Source organism: Dromiciops gliroides, chromosome 1 (genome assembly GCF_019393635.1).
Source record: "Dromiciops gliroides isolate mDroGli1 chromosome 1, mDroGli1.pri, whole genome shotgun sequence".
In the NCBI taxonomy this organism is placed as follows: domain Eukaryota; kingdom Metazoa; phylum Chordata; class Mammalia; order Microbiotheria; family Microbiotheriidae; genus Dromiciops; species Dromiciops gliroides.
Genome location: NC_057861.1, coordinates 58,839,781 through 58,862,429, shown reverse-complemented (window position 1 = coordinate 58,862,429; position 22,649 = coordinate 58,839,781). Strand labels below are relative to the sequence as shown.

General features: G+C 41.8%; 2 protein-coding genes across 6 annotated transcripts in view; one reads left to right on the top strand and one right to left on the bottom strand.

The window, feature by feature from the left end:
- The window catches only part of C1H19orf44 (chromosome 1 C19orf44 homolog), a 32,037-nt gene extending 31,043 nt beyond the window's left edge, over positions 1-994 (top strand). For all 4 annotated transcript variants that reach the window (XM_043984003.1, XM_043983980.1, XM_043983988.1 and 1 more), the window contains one exon: positions 668-994. In XM_043984003.1, the coding sequence (XP_043839938.1) occupies positions 668-688 (21 nt within the window). In that variant the 3' untranslated portion in view covers positions 689-994. The remainder of the gene's footprint in view (positions 1-667) is intronic.
- LOC122740983 (calcium homeostasis endoplasmic reticulum protein) overlaps positions 1-22,649 on the bottom strand; it is a 31,658-nt gene that overhangs the window by 2,067 nt on the left and 6,942 nt on the right. For both annotated transcript variants that reach the window (XM_043983957.1, XM_043983967.1), the window contains exons 6-16: positions 18,422-18,533; positions 18,213-18,302; positions 17,178-17,472; positions 14,181-14,362; positions 10,515-10,944; positions 8,465-8,703; positions 2,638-2,771; positions 1,737-1,823; positions 981-1,124; positions 742-858; positions 341-435 (exon numbers count right to left, since the gene is read on the bottom strand). In XM_043983957.1, coding sequence (XP_043839892.1) covers positions 341-435; positions 742-858; positions 981-1,124; positions 1,737-1,823; positions 2,638-2,771; positions 8,465-8,703; positions 10,515-10,944; positions 14,181-14,362; positions 17,178-17,472; positions 18,213-18,302; positions 18,422-18,533 — 1,925 coding nt within the window. The remainder of the gene's footprint in view (positions 1-340; positions 436-741; positions 859-980; positions 1,125-1,736; positions 1,824-2,637; positions 2,772-8,464; positions 8,704-10,514; positions 10,945-14,180; positions 14,363-17,177; positions 17,473-18,212; positions 18,303-18,421; positions 18,534-22,649) is intronic.

Here is a 22,649-nt window from a genome sequence, read left to right as displayed (position 1 = left end):
ATAGCATTTTATAGTTTAAGAGTAAGTGTGGTATAATGGAAAAGAACATTAGACCTTGGCTCTTCTAATGACTGACTTCCCTCACCATCTGCTACTTCTTTCATCCTGTTTCCTCATCTGTAAAATGGTAACACAACTTGTACTCCCTGTCCTCACAGGTTTGTTGTGAGAAAGTGGCCAGAAACCTTAAAGTACAACTTAAAAACACGCATACAATGTCCTTTCCTCACAAGAGCTTGCTAAGAGTACTATCACCTACATTTTCCAGGTGAAAAAATAGGCTTGGAAGCACGGGCTTTTTCTTAAGATATTAAGTAATTGTTCATTAGAAAAACCTTACCCATTTTCACCAACATCTGGTGTCCTTTATTTTCTTCTCCAAGTCTTGAATCAGGTATAGATGGTGCTGAATTGGAGCCCAAACCAGCTGAGGAACTAAAATTAAGACAGGTTTTAAATTGTACTATGAGAGTGTCTTCAGTGGATTAGAAAACAGCACAATTTTTTAAATCTACAACAGTAAAAACTAGGAAAACAAGTATACTTTAGTGAAATGGAAAGGCAGGAGGTGGCCTATAATTTGGATTAATGATCTTCATCTTATGCATGGAACTATGCCATGCTGATCATATGAGCCTTCTAATTAGGACTTTTAAAATATTCACAGAAAAGCACCAGAAGATTATGAATCTACATAGAAACAGTCTGCCAGCAAAATTCAAAAAGGAAGAGAAATCTTACGGAGGAGTAGGACTCCGAGATCGGGATCGGCGCCTCCTTCCTGGGGAGTAAGATTTTGACCTGGATCTGGACCTTGACCGTGATCTGCTTCGTGAAGAACGGGACCGGCTTCTGCTCCTGTATCACAAGAGTGTCCAAATTTAGTTATATTCTCCTCTAGAAAAATTGAACATGAGCATCCAGCCTTGAAAATCATGAAGGGGCTCTGCTTCAGGAAGAAAGGCCCAATTGTGACCTACCTAGACCGGGAGCGTGAATAGGATCGAGAACAGGATCGAGACCGTGACCTTGAGTATGAACCAGATGATTTGGAAGATCTTGAATTGGATCGTGAAGAAGAACGACCCCTACTTTTAGACCTGCTACGGGATCTAGAAGGTCCACTGCAAAGAGAATTTTTAGTGAGCAAAATATTCTGACAGCTCTAATGTATCTGTATAGCCATACCCACAAAAAAAATTTAAATTTGCCCTAAATTAAACATTTTTGCTAAAAATCTAGTGACAGCTCACCTCTGAAGGGGAAAAAAAAGCAAGAGATATTTTCATCTAGTCTGGTTGATAAACTTGAATAAACAAATCTGAGGTCCTAATGATATGATGCTACTATAAACACCCTATTTCTAAACCCAAATTGCTTTTTTCTTCCTAATGTATTAATTTTAAATTCTGTAGTAAAACAAGTTCCCAAAGACAACATGAAGGCTGTAGCTTCAGCATCTAGAAGCAATGCCATTTTCTGATTTTAGGAATTTGCAGAATCTGCAAATATTGATTTTCCCTCTAAATATTAACAGAATAAGTAGCCATGATTCATCATGATCTATTCTTGTTAAAGATACATTAAGAAAAACAAGGCATACATTCTATTGCAGGAAGCCCACTACAAGAGAAAAATGGTATTCACCTTGGTCCTATTATTTTCAGTGTATCAATGGACCCAAGGAGTACCAGACACCAGAAATAAATAAAAAAAAGTTTGGTTTAAGTTCTCACCTGTTTCTTTTTTCCTGCCCTTTTCTCCTCCTGGCTCTCATTTTTGCTCTGAAGAACTCATACAGCCCATTCTGTTCCCAGCCTTCACTGTAAGACATGTATGTTTTCCTGAACAACTAATTCCAAGCATCTCCTCTTCAGATGCCATAATTTTTTTATTAAAAAACAAAAACTGGACACTGCTTCAAATACTCTTTAGCAAGTGACTAGTATCAAATAACTTCAAATTTTTACCATTTAAAGCATTATTCATGTTTTCTCTCATTTTAATTCAACAAATTAAAGCCAGTTCAACCAACTATTAAGTGACAATATTGTATGGACTCTTTGGATACAAGGATAAAACCAGACTCAAGCAGAATATGTTAAGTGCTCAGGATGGCTTGGTAAAGCAAGAGAGATTCAGAAAGGAGGAATTAATTTTTCTCTTGAATCAGGGAAGGTTTCCTGTAGAAGGTAGGACATGAGCTAGGCTTCAATGGAAAACTGGATTTTGAAGCATAGTGGACAGTAATTGAAAATACAAGGTAAGATAAAGCAAAAAGATCAAAAATAATGAATAATCCTTTAAGTGAACAGAAGAATAAAAAGACCAGAGAGAGAACCACTGGAGTTTTAGCTTAGTTTGAAAGGTTTGGGATATAGCATGAAAGGTTAAATGCTTTTATACCTGGGGCTCAGACCTGGCTGAATTGAACCTAGCCCTCCCCTGATTCCTTAACTACTCTATGAGGCAGGAAGGGTTGCTGTTATTAATATGATTTCCAGAGGATCCAACCAAGTTTTGGAAATAAAGGGACTTCCCCCAAGGTCAGATGGATGGTTGGTGGTAATGCTAAGACTAGACTCTCCATACTCTATTTTGTCTGGGCCACAGTGACTGCACCATACCCACCCTTACCTGTTTCTAGGTCTATCATGGGATGGAGGACTATAAAATGCCTCCACTGCTGCCAAGAGCCTCTCGCTGGGAGGCATGGGGGGTGGAAGACGTATGTCTTTTGGATCCAAAGGCTTATACTCATGATCTTCTAGCTGCAGGAAATAAAAACATACATTTGATACACCACACAATTCACTTACCAAGTCAATTCAAACAAACATTTATTAAGCATTCCCTTGTCCAGGGCATTTTACTACACTCTAAGGATGCAGAGGTGAAACAAGATAGTCCTGCCCTCGTGGGGCTTACAGCCTAATAAGAGACTAAGACATGCATACAAATAACATGTTAAGTTAGGACATGGTAGATAAGTATGTATGAGAGGACAAAGTAGTAACACAAAGAGACAAGGAGAAAGGGTAATTCCAGGCTGCAAAGGGGGCGAGCGGGGAAAGAGGAAATCAAGATCACAGTGTCTGCTGGAAGATCAGAGGTCCTCTAGGCCAACCTCCACCTGAACAAGAAGTGCCAATTAGACCTCACAAGAAGTCATCAAGCCTTTGCCTGGAATCCACCACTGAGGAGGAACCTGCTACCTCCCCAGGCAGCCTACTCCATTTTACTATGACTCCAGTTGTTAGAAAGTTTTCCCCTTACATAGAGCCTAAATTTAACTTCTTTCCTACTTCCATTTGTTAGTCTTGGTTCCACCCTCTGGGGCTAAGCAGAACATATTTAATCCTCCCTATGAAAGTTCTTCAAATCAGTTGATATCTATCCTGGTCCCCACTTGTCCCCCAAGGCTTCTCTAAACTAAACAATGACCCTCCCCTCCCCTCCAGACCAAGTTGCATGTGATCCTCATATGGCATGAATCTGAGGGCCTTCATCATGTTGGTTGTCCTTCCAGGAACAACGTGCAGCTTTCACATATCCTTTTTAAATAAAATGTGGTCCCCAAGCCTTTAGAGTGGGGTCTGACCAGAGCAGAATTCAGCTATTGCTGTTGCTCTACCAGGTGTGTTCACTCCTTCTGAACTGAATTCATGAAAACCATGAGATTATTCTAGACCATCAGATGCACAGCAATACCTCTTTTGACTTTATAATTATGAAAATGATTTTTTAGAATCTAAGAATAAGATGTTACTGAATTTCATTTTTTAGAACTTCAGCTTTAGCCTGTCAGTAACTTTTGGATCCTGTTATCCAGTGTACTAGCCACTTCCTCTCAGCTTTGCAAATCTGATAAGCATGCTATCTGTGCTTTTATCCAGTCACTGAAAAAATGTTAAACAGCATGAGGCACAGCAAAGATTCTTGGGCAAATCTCCTGGAGATCTTCCAAGCTGATTATCACATCATTGTAACTAGCCATTGTTTTTCCATCTTTTCAACAAGAACAGCATGACACTTTGTCAAATGCTTTACTGAGATCTAGTTAGGAATTTTCTGCATGATTCCCTTGGTGTATGCCAGTAGAGTATCTCTATCAAAAAAGAAAATGAGTTTTGCCTCCTGTTCTAGATGGCTCTGTGTGATCACTACTCCCTTTTGTAGTTATCCACTAACTATTCCTTTAAAAACACGTTCCAGAATTTTGCCAAGAATCTAAGTCAGATGCACTGGCCTATAGCCAGATGATTTCTTTCTGTTCCATTCAAAAAAACAGGGCCATCTGCCCTTCCTCAGTCCTGCATGTATCCCCAGTTCTCCTCTCACTATTTCCAAGATCTGGGACACTGGCTCATAAGATGTAGTTCATCTCATCCTGAGAGACTAGGTTCTCTCTTACATGGTTTGGATATTAACTCCTTCCTGGCTATGTTTATTGTTATTTCCCAACCAAAGATTATCTCCTTAGCGGAGAAAACAAGCAATGCTTTGTTTTCATTACCCTGAGCAAAAGTTCTGTCCCCCAATCCAAAGAAATTGTTTAAAAGCCTTATTTGTTACCCATGTCTGTCCTTGCCATCCTCAATTACCTTTGAGCTTCCTGACAACCTTGAGACTGTTAATCATTTCTGAAGTTACCTTGTTATCTATCATTGCTTTCATCTTCTGCACATTTTTTAAAAACCTCACTAAGCTGGTTGGCAAAATCCCCAGGCGGGATCCCGTTAGTGTCTTTAGATGATTCCTTTATCCTCCACATCAGAACTGTTTCTCTTGGTGTCTTCAGACTTTGTTCTTGGTTTCCCATATCTCCTAGATTAACTTCCCTTGGGTAATTTTGATCCAGAGGATCCTAACTATCCTTTTTCTGAATCCTTTGAAATACGCTCTCCTCCAAATCCAAATCATAATATTACCATATTGTTACCCAAGTACCAGTTTCTGTTTGTTATTTAGAATCAGATAAAACCCCACAGCATTTCTCTTTGTTGGTTCCTCTACTTTTTGAAGGAAGGATTCTTGGACATGGTGGTAAGCCAAGATGGGTACTGAAGACAGGAGAGCATTTCTCTAGGTGGAACTGGGGAGGGCGTCTAACATGCACATGTGTACAGAGGCAGGAGATGCTGGAATGTAGTTTGTGAAGGGGAACAGCAGGAGATAAAGCTGAAAAGACAGTTAAAGGCCTTGAATGCCAGACTAGGAAGTTGTCATTTTATCTTAAAGACAATGGGAAACAACCGACAGTTTCTGGCAAGGGAGAGATGTGACGAGACCAGCCCGTGTGGTAGGAAGATCACTCTAGTAGCCTACGAAGGCTGGACTGGAGAGAGATGAAACTGGAAAACCAATTAAAGACAGCAACATACATTAGTCCAGGTGGTAAGGAGACCTAAATTAATTTGCTAACAGTAGAAAGGAAAAGGTAGAGGAACAATTATTACAGAGAGAATCAACAGGACTTGGCAACTAATTTATATATAGGGTAAAGGAGAAGGAAGAGTCAGATTTTTCCAACAAGTATTTTTTATTGAGTACCTACTGTATGCTCTGCTAGCTGTGTGTTTTTTTTGATACCAGAATCACTGTTAGTAAACATCATCTTTGAATACAAAAGGATAGCAATGCTCCATATATACAGCTTTTTCATCCACTGAAAACACATCACCTTTCTCCCACAACTAAACACCTTTCATCTTACAGCTCAGCAATACCTGGAATTTCTCACACTGAAGACTTGCTAGGGTTGGTCTGGGCAGTGTATCTATAGAAAAACACTGGTGTGGGCATGAAGGTATATCCTGCTAGACAGGCAGGAGTGCTACGCAGGGCACTGAAGAGTGGATGCCAAGTCTGGCCTGGTGGAGAGCAGCAGCAATCAACAGCCCTCAGTCCCTTAACTACAGTTCTGTGCAGAGGTCTTCAACACAATATAGAAGAGTTGAAACTTAAGGTATTCCCTCATACTTTGTCAATTAAAATGGCTTTTAGAGTCTTTATCTGGCTGGTCCTTCTGACTATATTAAAGCTGAAAATAAAATAGGGGAGTGGTGAAGGATAAGTAACTGAAAAGAAACAAAGGCACTCTCTTATCCTCTTCTCTTCTGGTTTTATCTATTTATTATTAGATTCCTGTCTCCCCCATATTTCAGGCCTTCGTTACCACTCACCTGCACTATTACAAGAGTATCCTCACTGGTCTGATGAGTCTTCCTAAGGTACCACATGAATCATCCTTTTATACTAGATCAATCACCTTCTCTGCTCATCACTTTTCAATGGTTTCCCATTGCCTACCTGCTAAGCAAAGTTGAAGAACCTTCCCAAGCAGACGCCACACTCCCTCTCCAGCCTTACCTCACACTCTTCCCTGACGTGTATTCTACAGCTGCAACCAAACTAGACAGCTTCCTGTCTCCTGCACACATGCCACACCGTCCCTATGTGTCACTCCATTCACTCTGTTGGCCCTCCATCTCAAGCTACTGAACTCCTGTGCATCCAAAATCACAGACGTGGAGCTAGAAGGAAGCATGTTAACAGAGCTCACATTTTAGAGATGAAGAACCCGAGGTCATTTCTTGGCACCTCCTCCAGAAAGCCTGATCTTATCATCTGGCTGGACATAGTCCCTCCTTTCTCACACCTGGCAGAGATGACAGCACTTGTCTTGAGAGGCAGTGGAGTATAGAGGAAAGGATAGTGACCTTGGGATCAGAACCTGGGCTGGACTCTGACCTCAGCTGCATGAATTTTACCCAAGTTACTCCACTTGTCTGGACCTTAGCATCCTCGCCTGTAAAATGTGGACATAATTCTTGGAATACCCATCTCACAGGGTGGTTGTAAGCACAGTGCTTTGCAATCTCCTTAAAATACTATATAATGTGTTATTATCCTAGTCTATTTTTTGCCATAATTAATTTATGTCTATGTGTTGTAGCCCCATTACAACAAAACTCCAGAGATTAAGGATGGCATCGGATTCAATTCACAGGATGACAGAATCTCAGGTTGAAAGAAACTGAGGTCAAATGGTCCAGCCTGTACCAGAAAGGCAATCTTCTCTACAGCATCTCTGACAAAGGGTCATTGAGCTTTCACCTGAAAGAATAGGGAACCCACTATCCCCCAAAGAGCCACATGACTTTCACCCTGCTCAAATTGTTTAGTTTGTCCTGTGAGCTCAACCAAATTTGCCCTTTTTGTTCACCCATTGCTTCTGGTATTGACCTCTGGGTTAGCAAGAGTTTGATCCTTCTTCTATATGACACCCCTTCAAACACCTGCAGACATCTCTCACCCACACCACTGCCTCTTTGCCAGGTTAACCATTCCCAGTTCCTTCAACTGCTCATAAGGCATGATTTCTAAGCCCTTTCAACATTCTAGTGGCTGCTCTAAAGTTTTTCAGTGACCCTCCTAAAAAGTAGGTCATCCTAAATTAAATTAAATTCAACAAACATTTATTAAGTGCATATGTTGTGCAGAGAACTGTACTAAGTGTTGGTAGAAATACCAAGTTTAGAGAAGACAGTTTCTGCCCTAGTGGAGCTTACAATCTAGTAGGAGTAGAAGAGTACATAATATATCACATGCATCAGAGTGAAAAACAAAATGCTATCTAAACAAGGAAGGAGGAATGTGGTGTTGATGGGAGGTGGGGGGAAGGTAGCATGAGAAGGACTTGAATAGTTGAAAGGGGGAAGGACATTCCAGGTGTAAGAACAAGATGAGCAAAAGACTAGAGGTCAGAGATTCAAAGATTTGGAGTTGGAAGATACCTTAGAATGCATTTAGTCCAGCACTCTCTCCTTAAAGAGGAGGAAACTGAGGCACAGAGAAGTCAAATGACTTGCCCAGGGCCACACAGGTAAAGAAAGCCAAAATTTAAACACAGGTTCTCCCAACTCCAACCAGTATATTTTCCCACCACACTAAATTACCCTAACAATGACTGACACAGTTGTACTGATTTTTCTATCTCCCCTAGCCTGGCACTAAGCACAGGGCCCTACCCCCTTACATGTATGCATTTAACAAATGTTTGTGGCAGTGAATTTTCCACAGAAGTAAAAGCAGTTTAGAGATGACAATTGGTTATGCGACTGGAAGGAATGGATGAACAGTCAAGTATACTTTTATAGACCAATCCAGCTTTGGCAACAGCTCCTGGTTGAGAAGTCTCTCGTATTTTAGAAAGATACCTGAGTAAAGTCCACCCAGTAAACTAGAATGGGAAAAGTAAAGGATGAATTCAAAATAGCCATTAATGAAATTGATGTACAGAGGAGCAAAATTAGGAAGCAGCTGTTAGAAGAGAAAGTGGTACATGGACATACATAAAAGAGAAAAAGAAACCTCAGGGCAGATAGAGATTGGCAAGACTGCCCAGAAATGGACCAGAGCAATGAGAATTTCATTGCATTTCTGAGTTCTGCCACTTTACCTTCACAAGAGGAGCCATCAGTCCAGCAGGTAGATCAAAGTACGGGACGTTGGGGACCAAGCTGGGATCATCGTGATTCATGTGAGGAGGCCCCTGCCTTCGCATGTGAGGAGGCTGGCCATTGAAGCCATGTGGGGGAGGCCCGAAGTCTGGGTGCTGTGGTCCACCCCATGGGGGATGTTCGTTGATCCCAGGATGAGGCAATCTGTGGCCAGGATGATGATGAGGAGGTCCCATCTCTACACACAAAGGACGGAAGATAAGAACTGACGGGCTGTTACAAGCCAAATGATAAATAGCACACTCTTCAGAGAAAATAGTAAAGCTCTGCAGAAAGCAACTGTGATGAGCCTAGGGAAAAGGTACCATCATCATTTCCAGATGGACTCCAGACATCTTCATGAACCTCCAGCTCTTAGGTCAGTCCCTGCACACAGCTCTTCTCACTTCCTACAGCCCGGGCTGGCTGGGCAGGTGTGTGTGTGTCTCATTGAGTGAATGAAAGATAAAACATACACTGTCTCCTTCAGAGAAAGGATTCATCAGCTGAGCAGCTCAGAGGGGGGTCAATAAGGTACTTAGTATGCAAAGGGGTCATTAGATGAACACAATTACAGGCAACATTTAATTCCCTAGAAACAATACCGTAAGCAGGTGCGAAACCAAATGACATTACAGAGGAATTCTGTCCTTTTCTTGTCAGAGTCTAGTCATGATGAAATCACTGGTCAGAACCAACAGGGAAGGATTTGATTAGAATGGTCTAACAGTAACAGGAGAGAGTTGGACCTGTGTCTTCCCTGGTAGAGGGAGTTGCTAATGAAGAACTCCTACCACCACCAAGCAGGACAGCATCTTTTATACAATTTGTAGTCTCAGGGAGTTGCCTGGCACATTGAAGGGGTAAGTGACTCATCCAGAGTCACACAGCCAGGATGAGACAGAGGCAGGACTTAAACCTAGATCTTTTGGCTCTGAGCCTAGCTAGCTGAGTGATACAATGGACTGAGTGCTAGACAAGGAGTTGGAAGACCTGAGTTCAAATCCTGCCTTAGACACAGGCTTTTTGATCTTGGAAAAGTCACTTACCCTCTTCTGGCCTTATGTTTGTCTTCTGTAAAATGGGGATAATAATAGCAATTACCTCCCAGGGCTGTGGTGAGAACGAAATAGGACAATGTCTGCAAAGCACCATGTCAATGCAAAGAGCTATTGTTAGGCCACACTGCCACCACACCAGTGGTTCCATTTAAGATTTACAGAATGCTTGATGTGCATTCTCTCATCTGTTCTCAGTCTCTCTGGATGATTTATGAGAATAATATGGATGAAATTTGCAAAGGATGTGGACCTGGGGGGGGGGGAGAGGAGGAGGAGGAGGAGGAGGAGGAGGAGGAGGAGGATACCTAAACAGATCCTGTGAAGTACTGGAGAATTTAAATGTGAAAGGTCTTGCTTAAGTACTTTAAGGGATCTGATTTCACTGGGGTGGGTATTCTCTAGGCTAAGAAAATATATAGCCACTTCACATCTTAAGCAGATGATCCTGACTTGGTGTGGCTAAAAAAACTAATCCCACCCATGTAGCCATGGGTCTGTTGCTAAGCTTCTTCCATTCTGTCAAGTGGGTCTGCACCTTGAAGGGATGGGCCTTCCCCAAGCTTGTTCTCTGCAGGCACAGGCTTCAAGAACCCAGGCTCATCTGCACAGCACAATGAGGCATCAGAGAACAACTATAATGGAGGTCTTAGAAGAGAACCTACCTATTTACAAGGGGAAAAAAATCTAGCGAAAATTTCCCTATTTTGAAAACACTAGATTTTTCTCCACCACCCCCAAATGAAAGAATAAATATTAAGAAAATTGTAGGGCAGCTAGGTGGCACACTGGATAAAGCACCGAGCCTAGATTCAGGAGGACCTGAGTTCAAATTCAGCCTCAGACACTTGACACTTACTAGCTGTGTGACCCTGAGCAAGTCACTTAACCCTCATTGCCCCACCAAAAAAAAAAAAAAAAAAAGAGAGAGAGAATTATAGATGTCACTCACCAGCAGGAAAATCTCCTTGAGGATAGTCAAAACGATGGGGGTATGGAGGTCTCTCAAATGGATGTCGAGGGGGGAAATCTTCCTGCATGAATCGTGGTGGGAAGCGGTTGAAGTTGTGGGGGTGAGGAGGCTGGTTGAATTGTGGATGCTGCTGATGGGGAGGGAATGGTCCCCGGAAGTGAGGTGGTCGCTGCATCCTAAAGGGTGGTTCCCTTTGACCACCACCCCAAGGGGGCTGCTCGTGCTGGTTATTCCAAGGGGCATCAAACTGATTATTCCAGTTGGGATCTGGCTGGTTGTTCCATGGAGGGTCTCGCTGATTGTTCCAACCTGGATCTCTCTGTTCATTCCACATTCCTTCGTGGTTGTTGTTCCATGGAGGACAGTGAGGGGGTCCCTGGTGGTGAGGGTAAGGAGGCTGATCGGGAGGCTATAAAAATAAAGAATGTAATCAAATAACCTACTTTCAAGAAAGTTAGAGGAAGACAAAGGCACACATAGGTTTTCATACACAAGTTTTGGGATTAACAGCATTCTTAGTACCACTCAAACCATTTACATTTTTGATAAGCTTAGTAAACTGGCACACCCAGGGCTCATCACAGCCCAGTTTGGATACCTCAGAACACTGTGGAGGTGGCTGGTCCTACAGAGCTGGAATAATTGCAAATACAAACCCAGTGATAGCCATTCTGCCTGCCACCAGAGACCCAACCTAACTAAGTTAGGTGAGGCTAACTAAGCCAAAAAGAAGTCTGTGATTTTTTTTTATAAGTGGAATCACAAAATCAGACTCTTGGAGTGTTAAAGCTTAAGTACCAGAATGGTAATGAGACAACTGGGTGGCACCAGAGTGGACAGTGCTGGCCCTGAAGTCAGGAAGACCTGAGTTCAAGTATAAACACTGGCTGTGTGACCCTGGGCAAGTAGTTTAACCTTGTTTGCCTCAGTTTCCTCATCTGTAAAATGAGCTGGAGGAGGAAATGGTAAACCACTCTAATATCTTTGCCAATAAAACCCCAAATGGGGTCATGGAGAGTCAGACCATAACAGAACAACACCAGAATGGCAAATCAGAAGCCATAGAATGTTTTTTATTTTTCTTGCCATTGTTTTCTTCTTTGGCAACATGGCTACCACGGAAACATATTTTGCATGACTTTATGTGTATAATGGGTATTAAATTGCTTGCTGGGGGGAGGAAAAGAAGTTGGAACTCAAAAATTTTTAAAAATGAACATTTTTTAAAAAGAGAATTTCAGAGCTGGATGGGCCTTTAGAACCCAGGTCAGAGATGGGAGGGTCCTTAGAACACAGAAGGTCAGAGATGGAAGGGCTCTTAGAACGCAGGATGTCAGAAGTGGAATGTAACCTTGGTTAGACCCTGTTGTTTAACACTACTTCCCCTTTGCAATTAGAATCTCATTCCTAACAGTAAGGGTTTCAAACTGTTTTCCTCTCCTCAAATTTCTAAGAATATCTCTAACTTCCAAACTTATCAGAGTTGGCAGTCTCCTGATTCACAGAAAAGATTGAAGGCATTATACACTATTTCCCCTGATACTTCAAAACTTCTACCATCACCTTCTACTCATGTCACAGATATAGAGTCGGAGTAGGACCTGAGAGATCATCTAGTTCAACTGCTTCATTTTACAAATGGGAAAGCTGAGGCTGGAAGTGATTAAGAGGTTTCTCCAAGTCAGAGTGAAAATGTGAATCCAGTTCCTCTGACTCCAAATTCCACTGTGCCACAAGGTGTCTCCTTAATCTTCTGCTAAATTGAATCTGTTTAACTGCACCTGTCATCCTGTTCTGTCCTGGACTCTTAGTCTAACAGTCATCCCCTTCTCTTCTCATAATCTTCAATCTCTCCCTCGCTGCTGGCTCATTCCCAACTGTCCACAAAATGTTTAGGCAACCTCAATCCTATACGTCCTCTGCTGACTCTTGTGTATTAATCTCTTTAGTCTAATCTTTCTCCTCTTGTTTATACTGCCTTGACCTGATGTCACATTATGACATTCTCCCAACTTGCTGTCATTTGGCTTCTAACCCCACCACTCAACTCAAATGACTTTCCCAAAAGGTCACCCATGTGCTATCCCTCCTGATGGCCTTTCCTCAGTCCTCCTCCTCAGCTCCTGGCCCCTCGGACTACCTCCTCCTCCTGGGTACTTTCTCCTCTCTTAGCTTTAGAAACATGACTCCTCCTAATTCTCTCCAGCTTCCTATTTTCTTTGTCTCTTTTGCTGTTTTTTTCTTTTTTCTTAATGATTTCCCCCAAGCTTAAGATGAGTGTCCTATCTTGGCCCTTTCCTCTCTATACTCTCCCATAGACATCTCCTCCATTGCCATGGCTTCAACTATCACCCCAATGCAGAGGATTATCTAATCTGTACCTCTAACCCAGACCTTTCCTCTGTACTTTAGATCCAATTTTTCAAGTGACTACAGCACATCTCTACTTTAATCTCACAACTCAAATCTAACCTAACTTTCCCCCTAAATCCCTTTCTCCTTCTGATGTCACCATTTTGAAGTCAATGATCACATTGTTTCCCTTACTTCTCATACTGGAATACTTGGTACAATCTTGGACTCATTTCCTCATATTTACTTCTCTCTGTTCTTACTGTGGTCTAGCACAGACCCTCATACTACTGCTTATCTGGACCACTGCATTGGTCTTCCCACCTACTCTCTCCCCTTTCCAATCCATCCTTCATGCTCCTGCCACAATAATCTTCCTTATGTTCAAATCTATTCTTAGCGTACGCCTCTTCAGAAATTTTCAGTGGCTCCCTAATGTCCCAGTTTTTTTGGGGGTGCCTGGCATTCAAAACCCTCCAAAACCTAGTCTGTTTTTAGCCTTATACTGTGACCTATCAAGGTAGAACCAGTAATCATGAATCAAAGATCTAGAACTGTAAGGGACCATAAGACATCATCTAGTTCAATCTTTTGAGTTTACAAGGAAGGAAATGAAAGCTTAGAAAGAATCACTGCCTTGCTTCAGGTCATGTATGTAGTACCCATCAGAGCCAGGATCTGAGCCTAAGTGCTCTGACTCAAAATCCAACATTTCCTCCACTGTACAATGTAGCCTTCCTTGAAGCAGGCTCTCATCTCTTCTTTACCTACTGCATTCCTCCCCAACTTTTAAAGTTTAACTCAAATGACTTCTACTAACCTATACTCGCCTCCCAATAGGCTTTGTGCCCCTCTAATGTCCTTGAGTTTTATTTTGTACCACAGTATTACATTCTCCTATTTGAACAAAGACTCCATTGGAAGAGAACATTTTATCTCTCCCAGCAATTAAAATATCCTTCACACAGTAGGTATTTCATAAATTTGTGCTTAACTCTATGACCAGACAATGTCAGAGTGTGGAAGGATCTTAGAGATTATTTTACAGATGAGAATGCTGAGGCCTAGAAAAGGGCATTGACAATGAGCAGCTCCTCAAGTTGTCTGCTCTTTGGAGAACACCTAAGAAGAACAGGGTTTGCTGAGAACGTGGGTCAGATCCAACATATTTTATAACTGTGTGATTTCCAGTGAGGTTCATGAACTTCCCCCAAAATGTTCTAAATACCCAGGAAATATTTCTTAATGAAACAACAATGTGTCACTTGTGCTCCTCCTTCTCTGATACAGTACCTGTTGCTGGCCCCAGGGAGCAACAGGATGAGGCTGATCAAACCAAGGGGGTTTATTTGGAGGGATCGGCTCATGGGGCCCGGGTCCCCGGGGACCAGGGGCTGAAGAAGGGTCTTGTACTCCTCCTCCTGAAGCATCATATTCGGAAGAACCCGGCATTGGGATGGGAGGTTTGTTGTCATCTACAGGAGAAACAAGAAACCAGTTACATAAAGCTGCCATGTGTCTGGAAACAAAGCAGAAATGATGACTATAATTAAAGGCATAAAAACCCAAACCTATGACGAAGAGGCCATACCTGAGGTCATGTCTAAAAACATCAGGTAGGATCCTTTTGGCACAATTCTCTCTTTGCTGTATAATTCTCATAGAAATTATGCCAAATAAGATATAGTCCCAAAGACACTAGAGAAACACCATTTCTGTAATATCCAAGTACTTTCCTTCCCAAACAGTAAGAGTCACATGATTCTGCACCCATCCTTTCCTCTTCATTTCCAGAGCTTGAAAAATCTTTCATTTCATAGCTGAAGGATCATTATGTAGAGAAAGAGACATGGTCTATTTGGCATCAGTAAACAACAAGGGGAAAGTCAGAGGGCAAGACTCCAGTGTGTTTCTTTTTAATATCAATATAAATATGGGGCAGCTAGGTGGCGAAGTAGATAAAGCACTGGCCCTGGATTCAGGAGGACCTGCGTTCAAATCTAGCCTCAGACACTTGACACAAGCTGTGTGACCCTGGGCAAGTCCCTTAACCCTCATTGCCCTGCCCCCCCCAAAACACCCCCAACACCCCCAACAACAACAACAACAACAAAATCAACCTATATACAGTTTTAGAGCAGTGGGACCTGAGGCTGTCACAATGATAATGGTCATCTGAAGAGCACTTTAAATCTGCCAATCACTTTACATACAGTCTCTCATTTGAGCCCCCAAACAAGCCTTCTGAAGTATTATGATCACATTTTATAGCTGGGAAAATTGAAGCTAGATGAGAAATCTGAGATGATCTAGTCAAAGGATGATAGACTGGTAACTGGAAGGTTCCATTCAAGTGGTAGGACAGGCTCAATGCTGAATTTGGAGCCCAGGAAGATCAGGGTTTGAATCCTGCCTCAGATGCTTGGAAGCTATGTGACCCTGGGCAAGTTATTTAACAGCACAGCCTCAATTTTCTCAGTCAAATGAGGGACTGAAGTCACTTTCAGCTCTATTATTTACCAAGTGCCTATTGGACGTTTTGAAATGGATGTTCTCCACACACATATCAAACTCAACATGTCCAAAACAAAACTCATTCTGTTTTCCCACAAACCTTGTCTCTGCTGAACTTTCTTATTACCGTCATGGATGCCACCCCCCACCCTGGGTCATCCAGACTCAGTAGCCTAGTGTCAGCCACAACTCCTCACCATCATTCCACAGATCTAATCTGTTGTCAAGACAGATCATTTCTACCTTCACAACATTTCTCCTTCCTCTTTCCTCACAATGCCACCAACCTAGGGTAGCCCTTCTTTACCTCAAGTCTGAACTATTGAAAAAGGTTTCTGGTGCATCTGCCTACTTCAAGTCTCTCTCCATTGTAGTCTGTCCTTTACTCAACTGCCAAAATGATCTTTCTCAAAGTGCAGGTCAGACCATGTCATTCATTCAAGAAACTTAAGTGCCTCCCTACCACCTCCAGCATCAAAAATAAAACCCTTTGTTTGATACTCAAAACCCTTCATAACTTGTCCTCTACATCTTTCCAGGCTTCTTACACCTTAGGATCACCCATGTGACCTTTGCTCCAGAGACACAGGCTGTCCTTCTCTTCTTTACACACTCCAACTCTGGGCTCCAAGCAATTTTTTTTTTTGGGGGGGGCGGGGGCAGGGCAATGAGTGTTGTGACTTGCCCAGGGTCACACAGCTACTAAGTATCAAGTGTCTGAGGTTGGATTTCAGGTCCTCCTGAATCCAGGGCCAGTGCTTTATCCACTGCACTACCTAGCTGCCCCTGCTCCAAGCATTTTCAAGGGCTGGTCCCCATGCCTGGAATGCCCTCTTCCACAACTCTGCCTTTTGGCTTCAAGTACTTAAAACATACTACAAGAAGCCCTTCTCGACCATCCTCAATTCCAGGCCCCCTCCCTCCCCCCACTCCTTTGAAGGCAGGGACTATCTTTTGCCTTTTCTTTGTACTTTTGGTGCTTAGCACAATCAGCACTAAATACAGTGTTTGCTGACTAGCAGACAAGATGAAGGAACAGCTAAAGGGTTGTACTTTAAGTCAGGAAGATCTGAATTCAAATCTTGCCTCAGACACTTACTAGCTACATGACCTTGAGCAAGTCATTAAACCTCTATGTGCTTCAGTTTCTTCTATAAAATGAAGGAGGTGGACTCTATGGCTTCTAAGGTGCTTTCCAAATCCTCTACCTTCATTTTATAGATAAGGAGACACAAAAAGGTCAAGTCACTTGCTATACAAAAAACAAATGTGTATATTGACAGTCACAGCAGAGTCCCCGAACTGTTGAACAAGAGCTTTTGACCGATAATTTTAAAATATCTTTAAAACAATTTTTAATGGATTAAAATCTGCCTCCATCAGTCCTACCTCCCCTGAGCTATGGCACAAAGGGCAGATTTTCAGGCACCTGTTACAGAGAAAAGACAAGCAGGCACAGCATCCAAAGGCCAGAATTCAAGGGCTGCTGCTTCTGCCACTTCCTGATCCTGTGACCTGGGCAAACACCCCCTCTGCTTCTTAAGTTCCAAAATAGGGATAATAATGTTCTGTCATTCTCTCTTCTACAGTTTTTCCCCTCAAGCAATCCCTTCAAGAACTATAAAGCAGGACAACTGTAATCTTCTCTTTCAGAAATCAGTTGCCTGTCTCTGGAAATAAAGAGATATGAAGGCTGTTTTGGAGTAAGAGCAAGGACACTTACCTGACCCTTACTTCTGGAAACACAAGGTTTAGCCAAAATAGCTGTGTACCCACCTGGCTGTGTGGTTGGAGGGGCAGAGGGTGCAGGTGTAGGTGCTGGAGGTGGGGCAGGGGGGGGAGGTGTTGATTTCACTTCGCTTTCCATAGGCGGAATCTGTATCTGTTGTGGGGGCGGGGGCGGCTGTTGCTGTTGCTGCTGCTGCTGTTGCTGTTGTTGCTGCTGCTGCTGCTGCTGCTGAGCTAAGCTGTTAACAAACTCCTCATGCTGAGTCTTTAGAGTCTGTATCTGTTGTTGGAAGGCCATCTGAACTGGCTGTACCACAGCTGCGTATTCAATGATCAGTGTTGCCTAAACCAGTGAGAACCACAAGTCAAATGAGCTAAAAGACATTTTACAACAATGTGTCCAAACAGCCGGCCTCTCAGAATCATTCTTCACTTTTTAGATATGTCGTGGACAACCATTCCCTTTTCTTATATTACTGTCAACTTCCCATTGACTCCCTCTCCCTAAAAGAAGACTCTGGCCTTTATCCCTATTCAATGTCACCTAGTTAGATTCAAAGTCTGCCAAAATGTATCCTCTCCCAAAATAAGTATAGCCAAACAAAACAAACCAATACACTGGCTGTTGTAAAATGACCTGACACTCTGTTACCGCCTCCCATGTACCCCACGGACCACCCAAATGAGGGTGGCTCATTTATTCTACATTCACTACTAAGTCACCATTTCTCATACATGCATATTCTCTGGCCTAAGGTTCCTTCTACTTCTAAAAACTCTCTAGTAGTTTGTTCCATACAGGTAGACTTCCCCATAAATAAGAGACACCAGAAAACTTGTGTACAAAAAGTGACGTGGCAACAGTACTCGAATCCTGCCATAGAATGGAAATCAATGATAGTTCAGAAGCGGGGTGTGTGTGTGTGTGTGTGTGTGTGTGTGAAAGAGAATGAGAGATTTCTGATCTGATTCACAAATGAATAACAATTCCAACTCCAAGAGACTGGTGGAGATGGTAGCACCGTATCTACCTGGATTATTCTATTTAAAAAAAAAAGCAAGTGAAAGATTGTTCACACTAACCTGGTACTGTCCGAGGCCGAGGGCTGGGCTCTGCAATTGCTGGATAATTGATTCATCAAAGTAACCATTCTTCTCCCACAACTGGAGGAGCTGGAGAGAGGGAGAGCGGGAAAGAAGACTTAGACATAGAAATCCTCCTTTCTGCCACGTTAAAATCTTTCCAGGCTAATCAAAGCCAAGGAAGACGAGAAAGGCAGACAGTTACTCACCCGAGCGATTTTCTGCTGTTTATCCTCTTCCACAGCTAAAAAGCTGGTACAGTAAATGGGAACCACCACTTTCTGCAGGGCGGCCAATAAATCCCTCGCCTGCTTCCGCTGGCTAAAAAGGGAAGAGAAGTTTCCTGTGTCAGGCTTGGGCCTTTAACGTGACCACTGGAGATGTGGCACTTTCTAAGGGAAATGGAGGAAGGGGACTGTGGCCCTGGAGAAGAGATGAGGCTCTCTAGTGCCCCTGTCCTTAAAGGGGCCCAATACACAAGCACACAGCAGGCTCCTCACAGTCAGACCCCCAGCCTTGCCTGCTCTTTTTCTTAACACTTTTTGTTGTAGAAAAAATCGGGATATTCAGAAACTGGTATAAATTCAAAAAGTATCAATAAAACTTGAAGAAAAAAAAATGAAAAGAAGGAAGCATCTATCAATGAAAAAGTCCTGAGAAAATGGGAAGTCTGTTTTGTAGCAACTAGGTTAGACCAGTGTCTTACCCCACATGTTCCAAAAGGGTATATGACCAAAATATAAAAAACTTGAGAGAACAGAAGAAGGTTCCTTTCACAATCATGGCCATGGTGAAAATGCTTTTAAAAAAAGATTTAGAAGATATCATAGAAGATAAAATAGGCTTCTGATTATGCAAAATTTAAAAGCTGTCATGCAAACAAAATAAAAATAGCCTTGAATAAGAGAAACTAAGAGGGGAAAAAACCTTTGCATTTATTTCTGATAAGATTTTGGAATCCAGGATTTACAAAGGAATTAAAAAAAATATATGAGGACAAAATATATATGAGGACAAGAGTCATATGCCAATAGCTAACAGGGATAAGAAGTTTTAATAAGCAAAGCAAGAGGGCGGCTAGGTGGCGCAGTGGATAGAGCACCGGCCCTGGAGTCAGGAGTACCTGAGTTCAAATCCGGCCTCAGACACTTAACACACACTTACTAGCTGTGTGACCCTGGGCAAGTCACTTAACCCCAATTGCCTCACTTAAAAAAAAAAAAAAGCAAAGCAAGAGCAATGATTGTATGAGAGATCATTACAAATTATTAAGAGAAATGAAACAAAAACAATTCTGCAGTTCTACCTCTCACACCTGTCAAAGGGGCAAAAAACCAGTGACTTGCCCAGGATCACCCAGCTAGTTAGTGTCAAGTGTCTGAGGCGGGATTTGAATTCAGGTCCTCCTGAATCCAGGGCTGGTGCTTTATCTGCTGCGACACCTAGCTACCCCCCAAAATGATTTTTTTTTTTTTAGTGAGGCAATTGGGGTTAAGTGACTTGCCCAGGGTCACATAGCTAGTAAGTGTTAAGTGTCTGAGGCCAGATTTGAACTGAGGTCCTCCTGAATCCAGGGACAGTGCTCTATCCACTGCACCACCTAGCTGCCCCCAAAAATGATTTTTTAAAATGGAAACAATCACTGTTGAAGAAGCAGAGGGCAGGCTTACTAATAATACCGTTGGTGGAGCTATAAATTGGTCTAACCAATCTGGGAATCATTTTGGAATTACATGAATAAAATCACTAAAATGTTCAAACTCTCTAACCCAACAATTCCACTCCAGGGTGTATTCCCCACGGTCATGATAGAAAGAAAAGTTCTATACGTAATGTCTACAACAGCACTGAAGGGGAGCAAAAAAGTAGAAACAATGGGTGTCCATTGACAGAGGAATTGGCTGAGCCAACAGCAGCACCGAGGTGAACACATTATCTGGGGCAAACAATCATTTTTACAGGGATTCATTTTGTGGAAGCGACTGTCATATGTGTGCTCCTAATGACCCCATGCCAATTTAGAATGTTTAACCATGACTAGACAACTCCATAATTGATAACTTGTTTCATTTAGCTCACTGCTAGGTGAGTGCTGGATCTTGTGCAATACCCACATGTTTCACTGCTCTCTTTTGTTACAATTTAAATTCTGTAGTTTTAAAGGCTGTTACTTTAAGGAAATATGTAAAAGTTCTAATATTTAAAGGGTGAAGTTCAGGGAGCTATTTTAGGCGCTCTTGGGGGGAGGGGGAGGGAAGGTCGTGAGGTAGAGAAGTCAAGTACTTCAAGGATCATAAAACATGGCAACAAAACAGGCTGTTACATTGAAGAACAAAGCAATTCATGGTCAGAAAGACAAAACATAACCAACTAAAACAAAGTCTAAAATTCAACTTCAGAAGACAAGGAAAGACCTTCAGACTGGCCTGGTCACTGGTTCCACTACACGCTTGCAGAGGTGTATTAAAATGGAAAAGACAGAAGACTTGTAAAAAATCAGCTGTTAACTGTTGCCATGAAGAAAATGTATTTGTCATAGGTAAGACAATGCAAAGACTGGAGTATTGGAGACTGGGAAAAAGGTCATTTTTACTGTTGAAATAAACTTTGTCATTCAAGACTATACTGAAATGGTTGTCAAAATCCAGATAATCCTGTATAATCTGCACCCTCAGACTTTAAAACATCTACCACCACCCCCTCCATCTTGCTCCCCACTCCAAAAAATAATCTGAGGTTTTTTTTATTTCCAATGGGACTGGAAGTCTTATTTTTATTGAAGGTGATGAACTCTGATGAATATATTGATATGCTAAGAAACAGAATTTTCCAGAATTACAGGGAGATGGAATCCTGCAATATGTCCTTGTATAATGCCACGTGACAAAAGTTTAAAAATGTATTCAAGAAATGAAGATAAACATGCTTCAATGACCTAAAACCTTTCCTGATTTAAACCTCACTGAAATGTTACAGAATAAACCAAGACTAGAAAAAATGGACTATTTGTCAAATATATACTTAATAACGATTGTGAAAAAAGCGTGGTTTCATAATGAAGAATGTATCTAAATCTCGTGAACTCAATTCAAATTGTATAAAACAAGTGACTGAAGATTTTATATTAAGTTTTAAAAATTTTATTGTCAATAAATTTAATTAATGTATAATTTGCATATCACTATATATGTATATAATGAAATATTATTGACCCATTAAAATTATGAAAAATTTAAAAGGAGGACTAGTAAGAAGTGCTGCAGAGTGAAGAAAGTATAATCAAAAGAATCTAAACAATGATTTCAATAACATACATGACAGCACTGAAAAGTCATCCTAGAGCACTAATAAAGAAACATATCTCCTTCTCTGAAAAGATGTTGGGACTACGGATGTAAAATTTGGTCTCTACTGTCAGGTACAGCTGCTTTGTCAGTTGGCTTACTTACTTTTTTCCTTTTTCTTTCTTTCTTTTTTTTTTTGCAAGAAAGGATTCAGTGCTAAGTGCTACTAAGGGAAACTATGATATGAAAACAGAAATAATGATAAAAATATTAAAATTTTAACTGAACTATACGAGAAATACTGTATAGAAGCAGAGGGTTCTGGGGGCAACTAGGTCGCACAGTGGATGAAGCACCAGCCCTAGATTCAGGAGTAGCTGAGTTCAAATCCGGCCTCGACACTTGACACTTACTAGCTGTGTGACCCTGGGCAAGTCACTTAACCCCCACTGCCCCGCCAAAAAAAAAAAAGAAGTAAGGGGTTCTCTTATCCTTTACAGATACCGGTATCTGGGAGGGATGGATAAATGGAGGGACAAGTGCCCCAGTGAGGTAAGTTATGCCAATAACATTATAAATGATGCCTACAGGGGGCAGCTAGGTGGCGCAGTGGATAAAGCACCGGCCCTGGAGTCAGGAGGACCTGAGTTCAAATCTGACCTCAGACGTTTAACAATTACTAACTGTGTGACCCTAGGCAAGTCACTTAACCCCAACTGCCTCACAAAAATAAAAAAATAAATGAAGCATATAGAACACTTTAAAATCTGCAAACACTGAAAGAGTGAATCAGGATCCAAAAAGGTAGTAGGCTGGAATGATGTTAAGGAATGGGGAAGGGATTACAGGGTATAAAGACAACTTATAAACAACAACTGGGGGTCACACTCAAATTGAATTTGAGGAATTTGTAGGGGGTGGGGTCCATACGTGTAATGGTAGTGTGATTGGCTGTTTTTCCTAATAGTGAGGTGTAGTACGCCAAACAAGGAGGGGAAAAATAGACACTAAAGGTGAGTTGGGAACAGGAATTGTCACAGTGAAAACACAAGATTTCAGGATTCTAATAAAGGCAACATTTAAGGAATGGATGGAAAAGGTATACTTATTATCTACATGTACACAATTCATCACACAAGGGATCCAGAGGGCA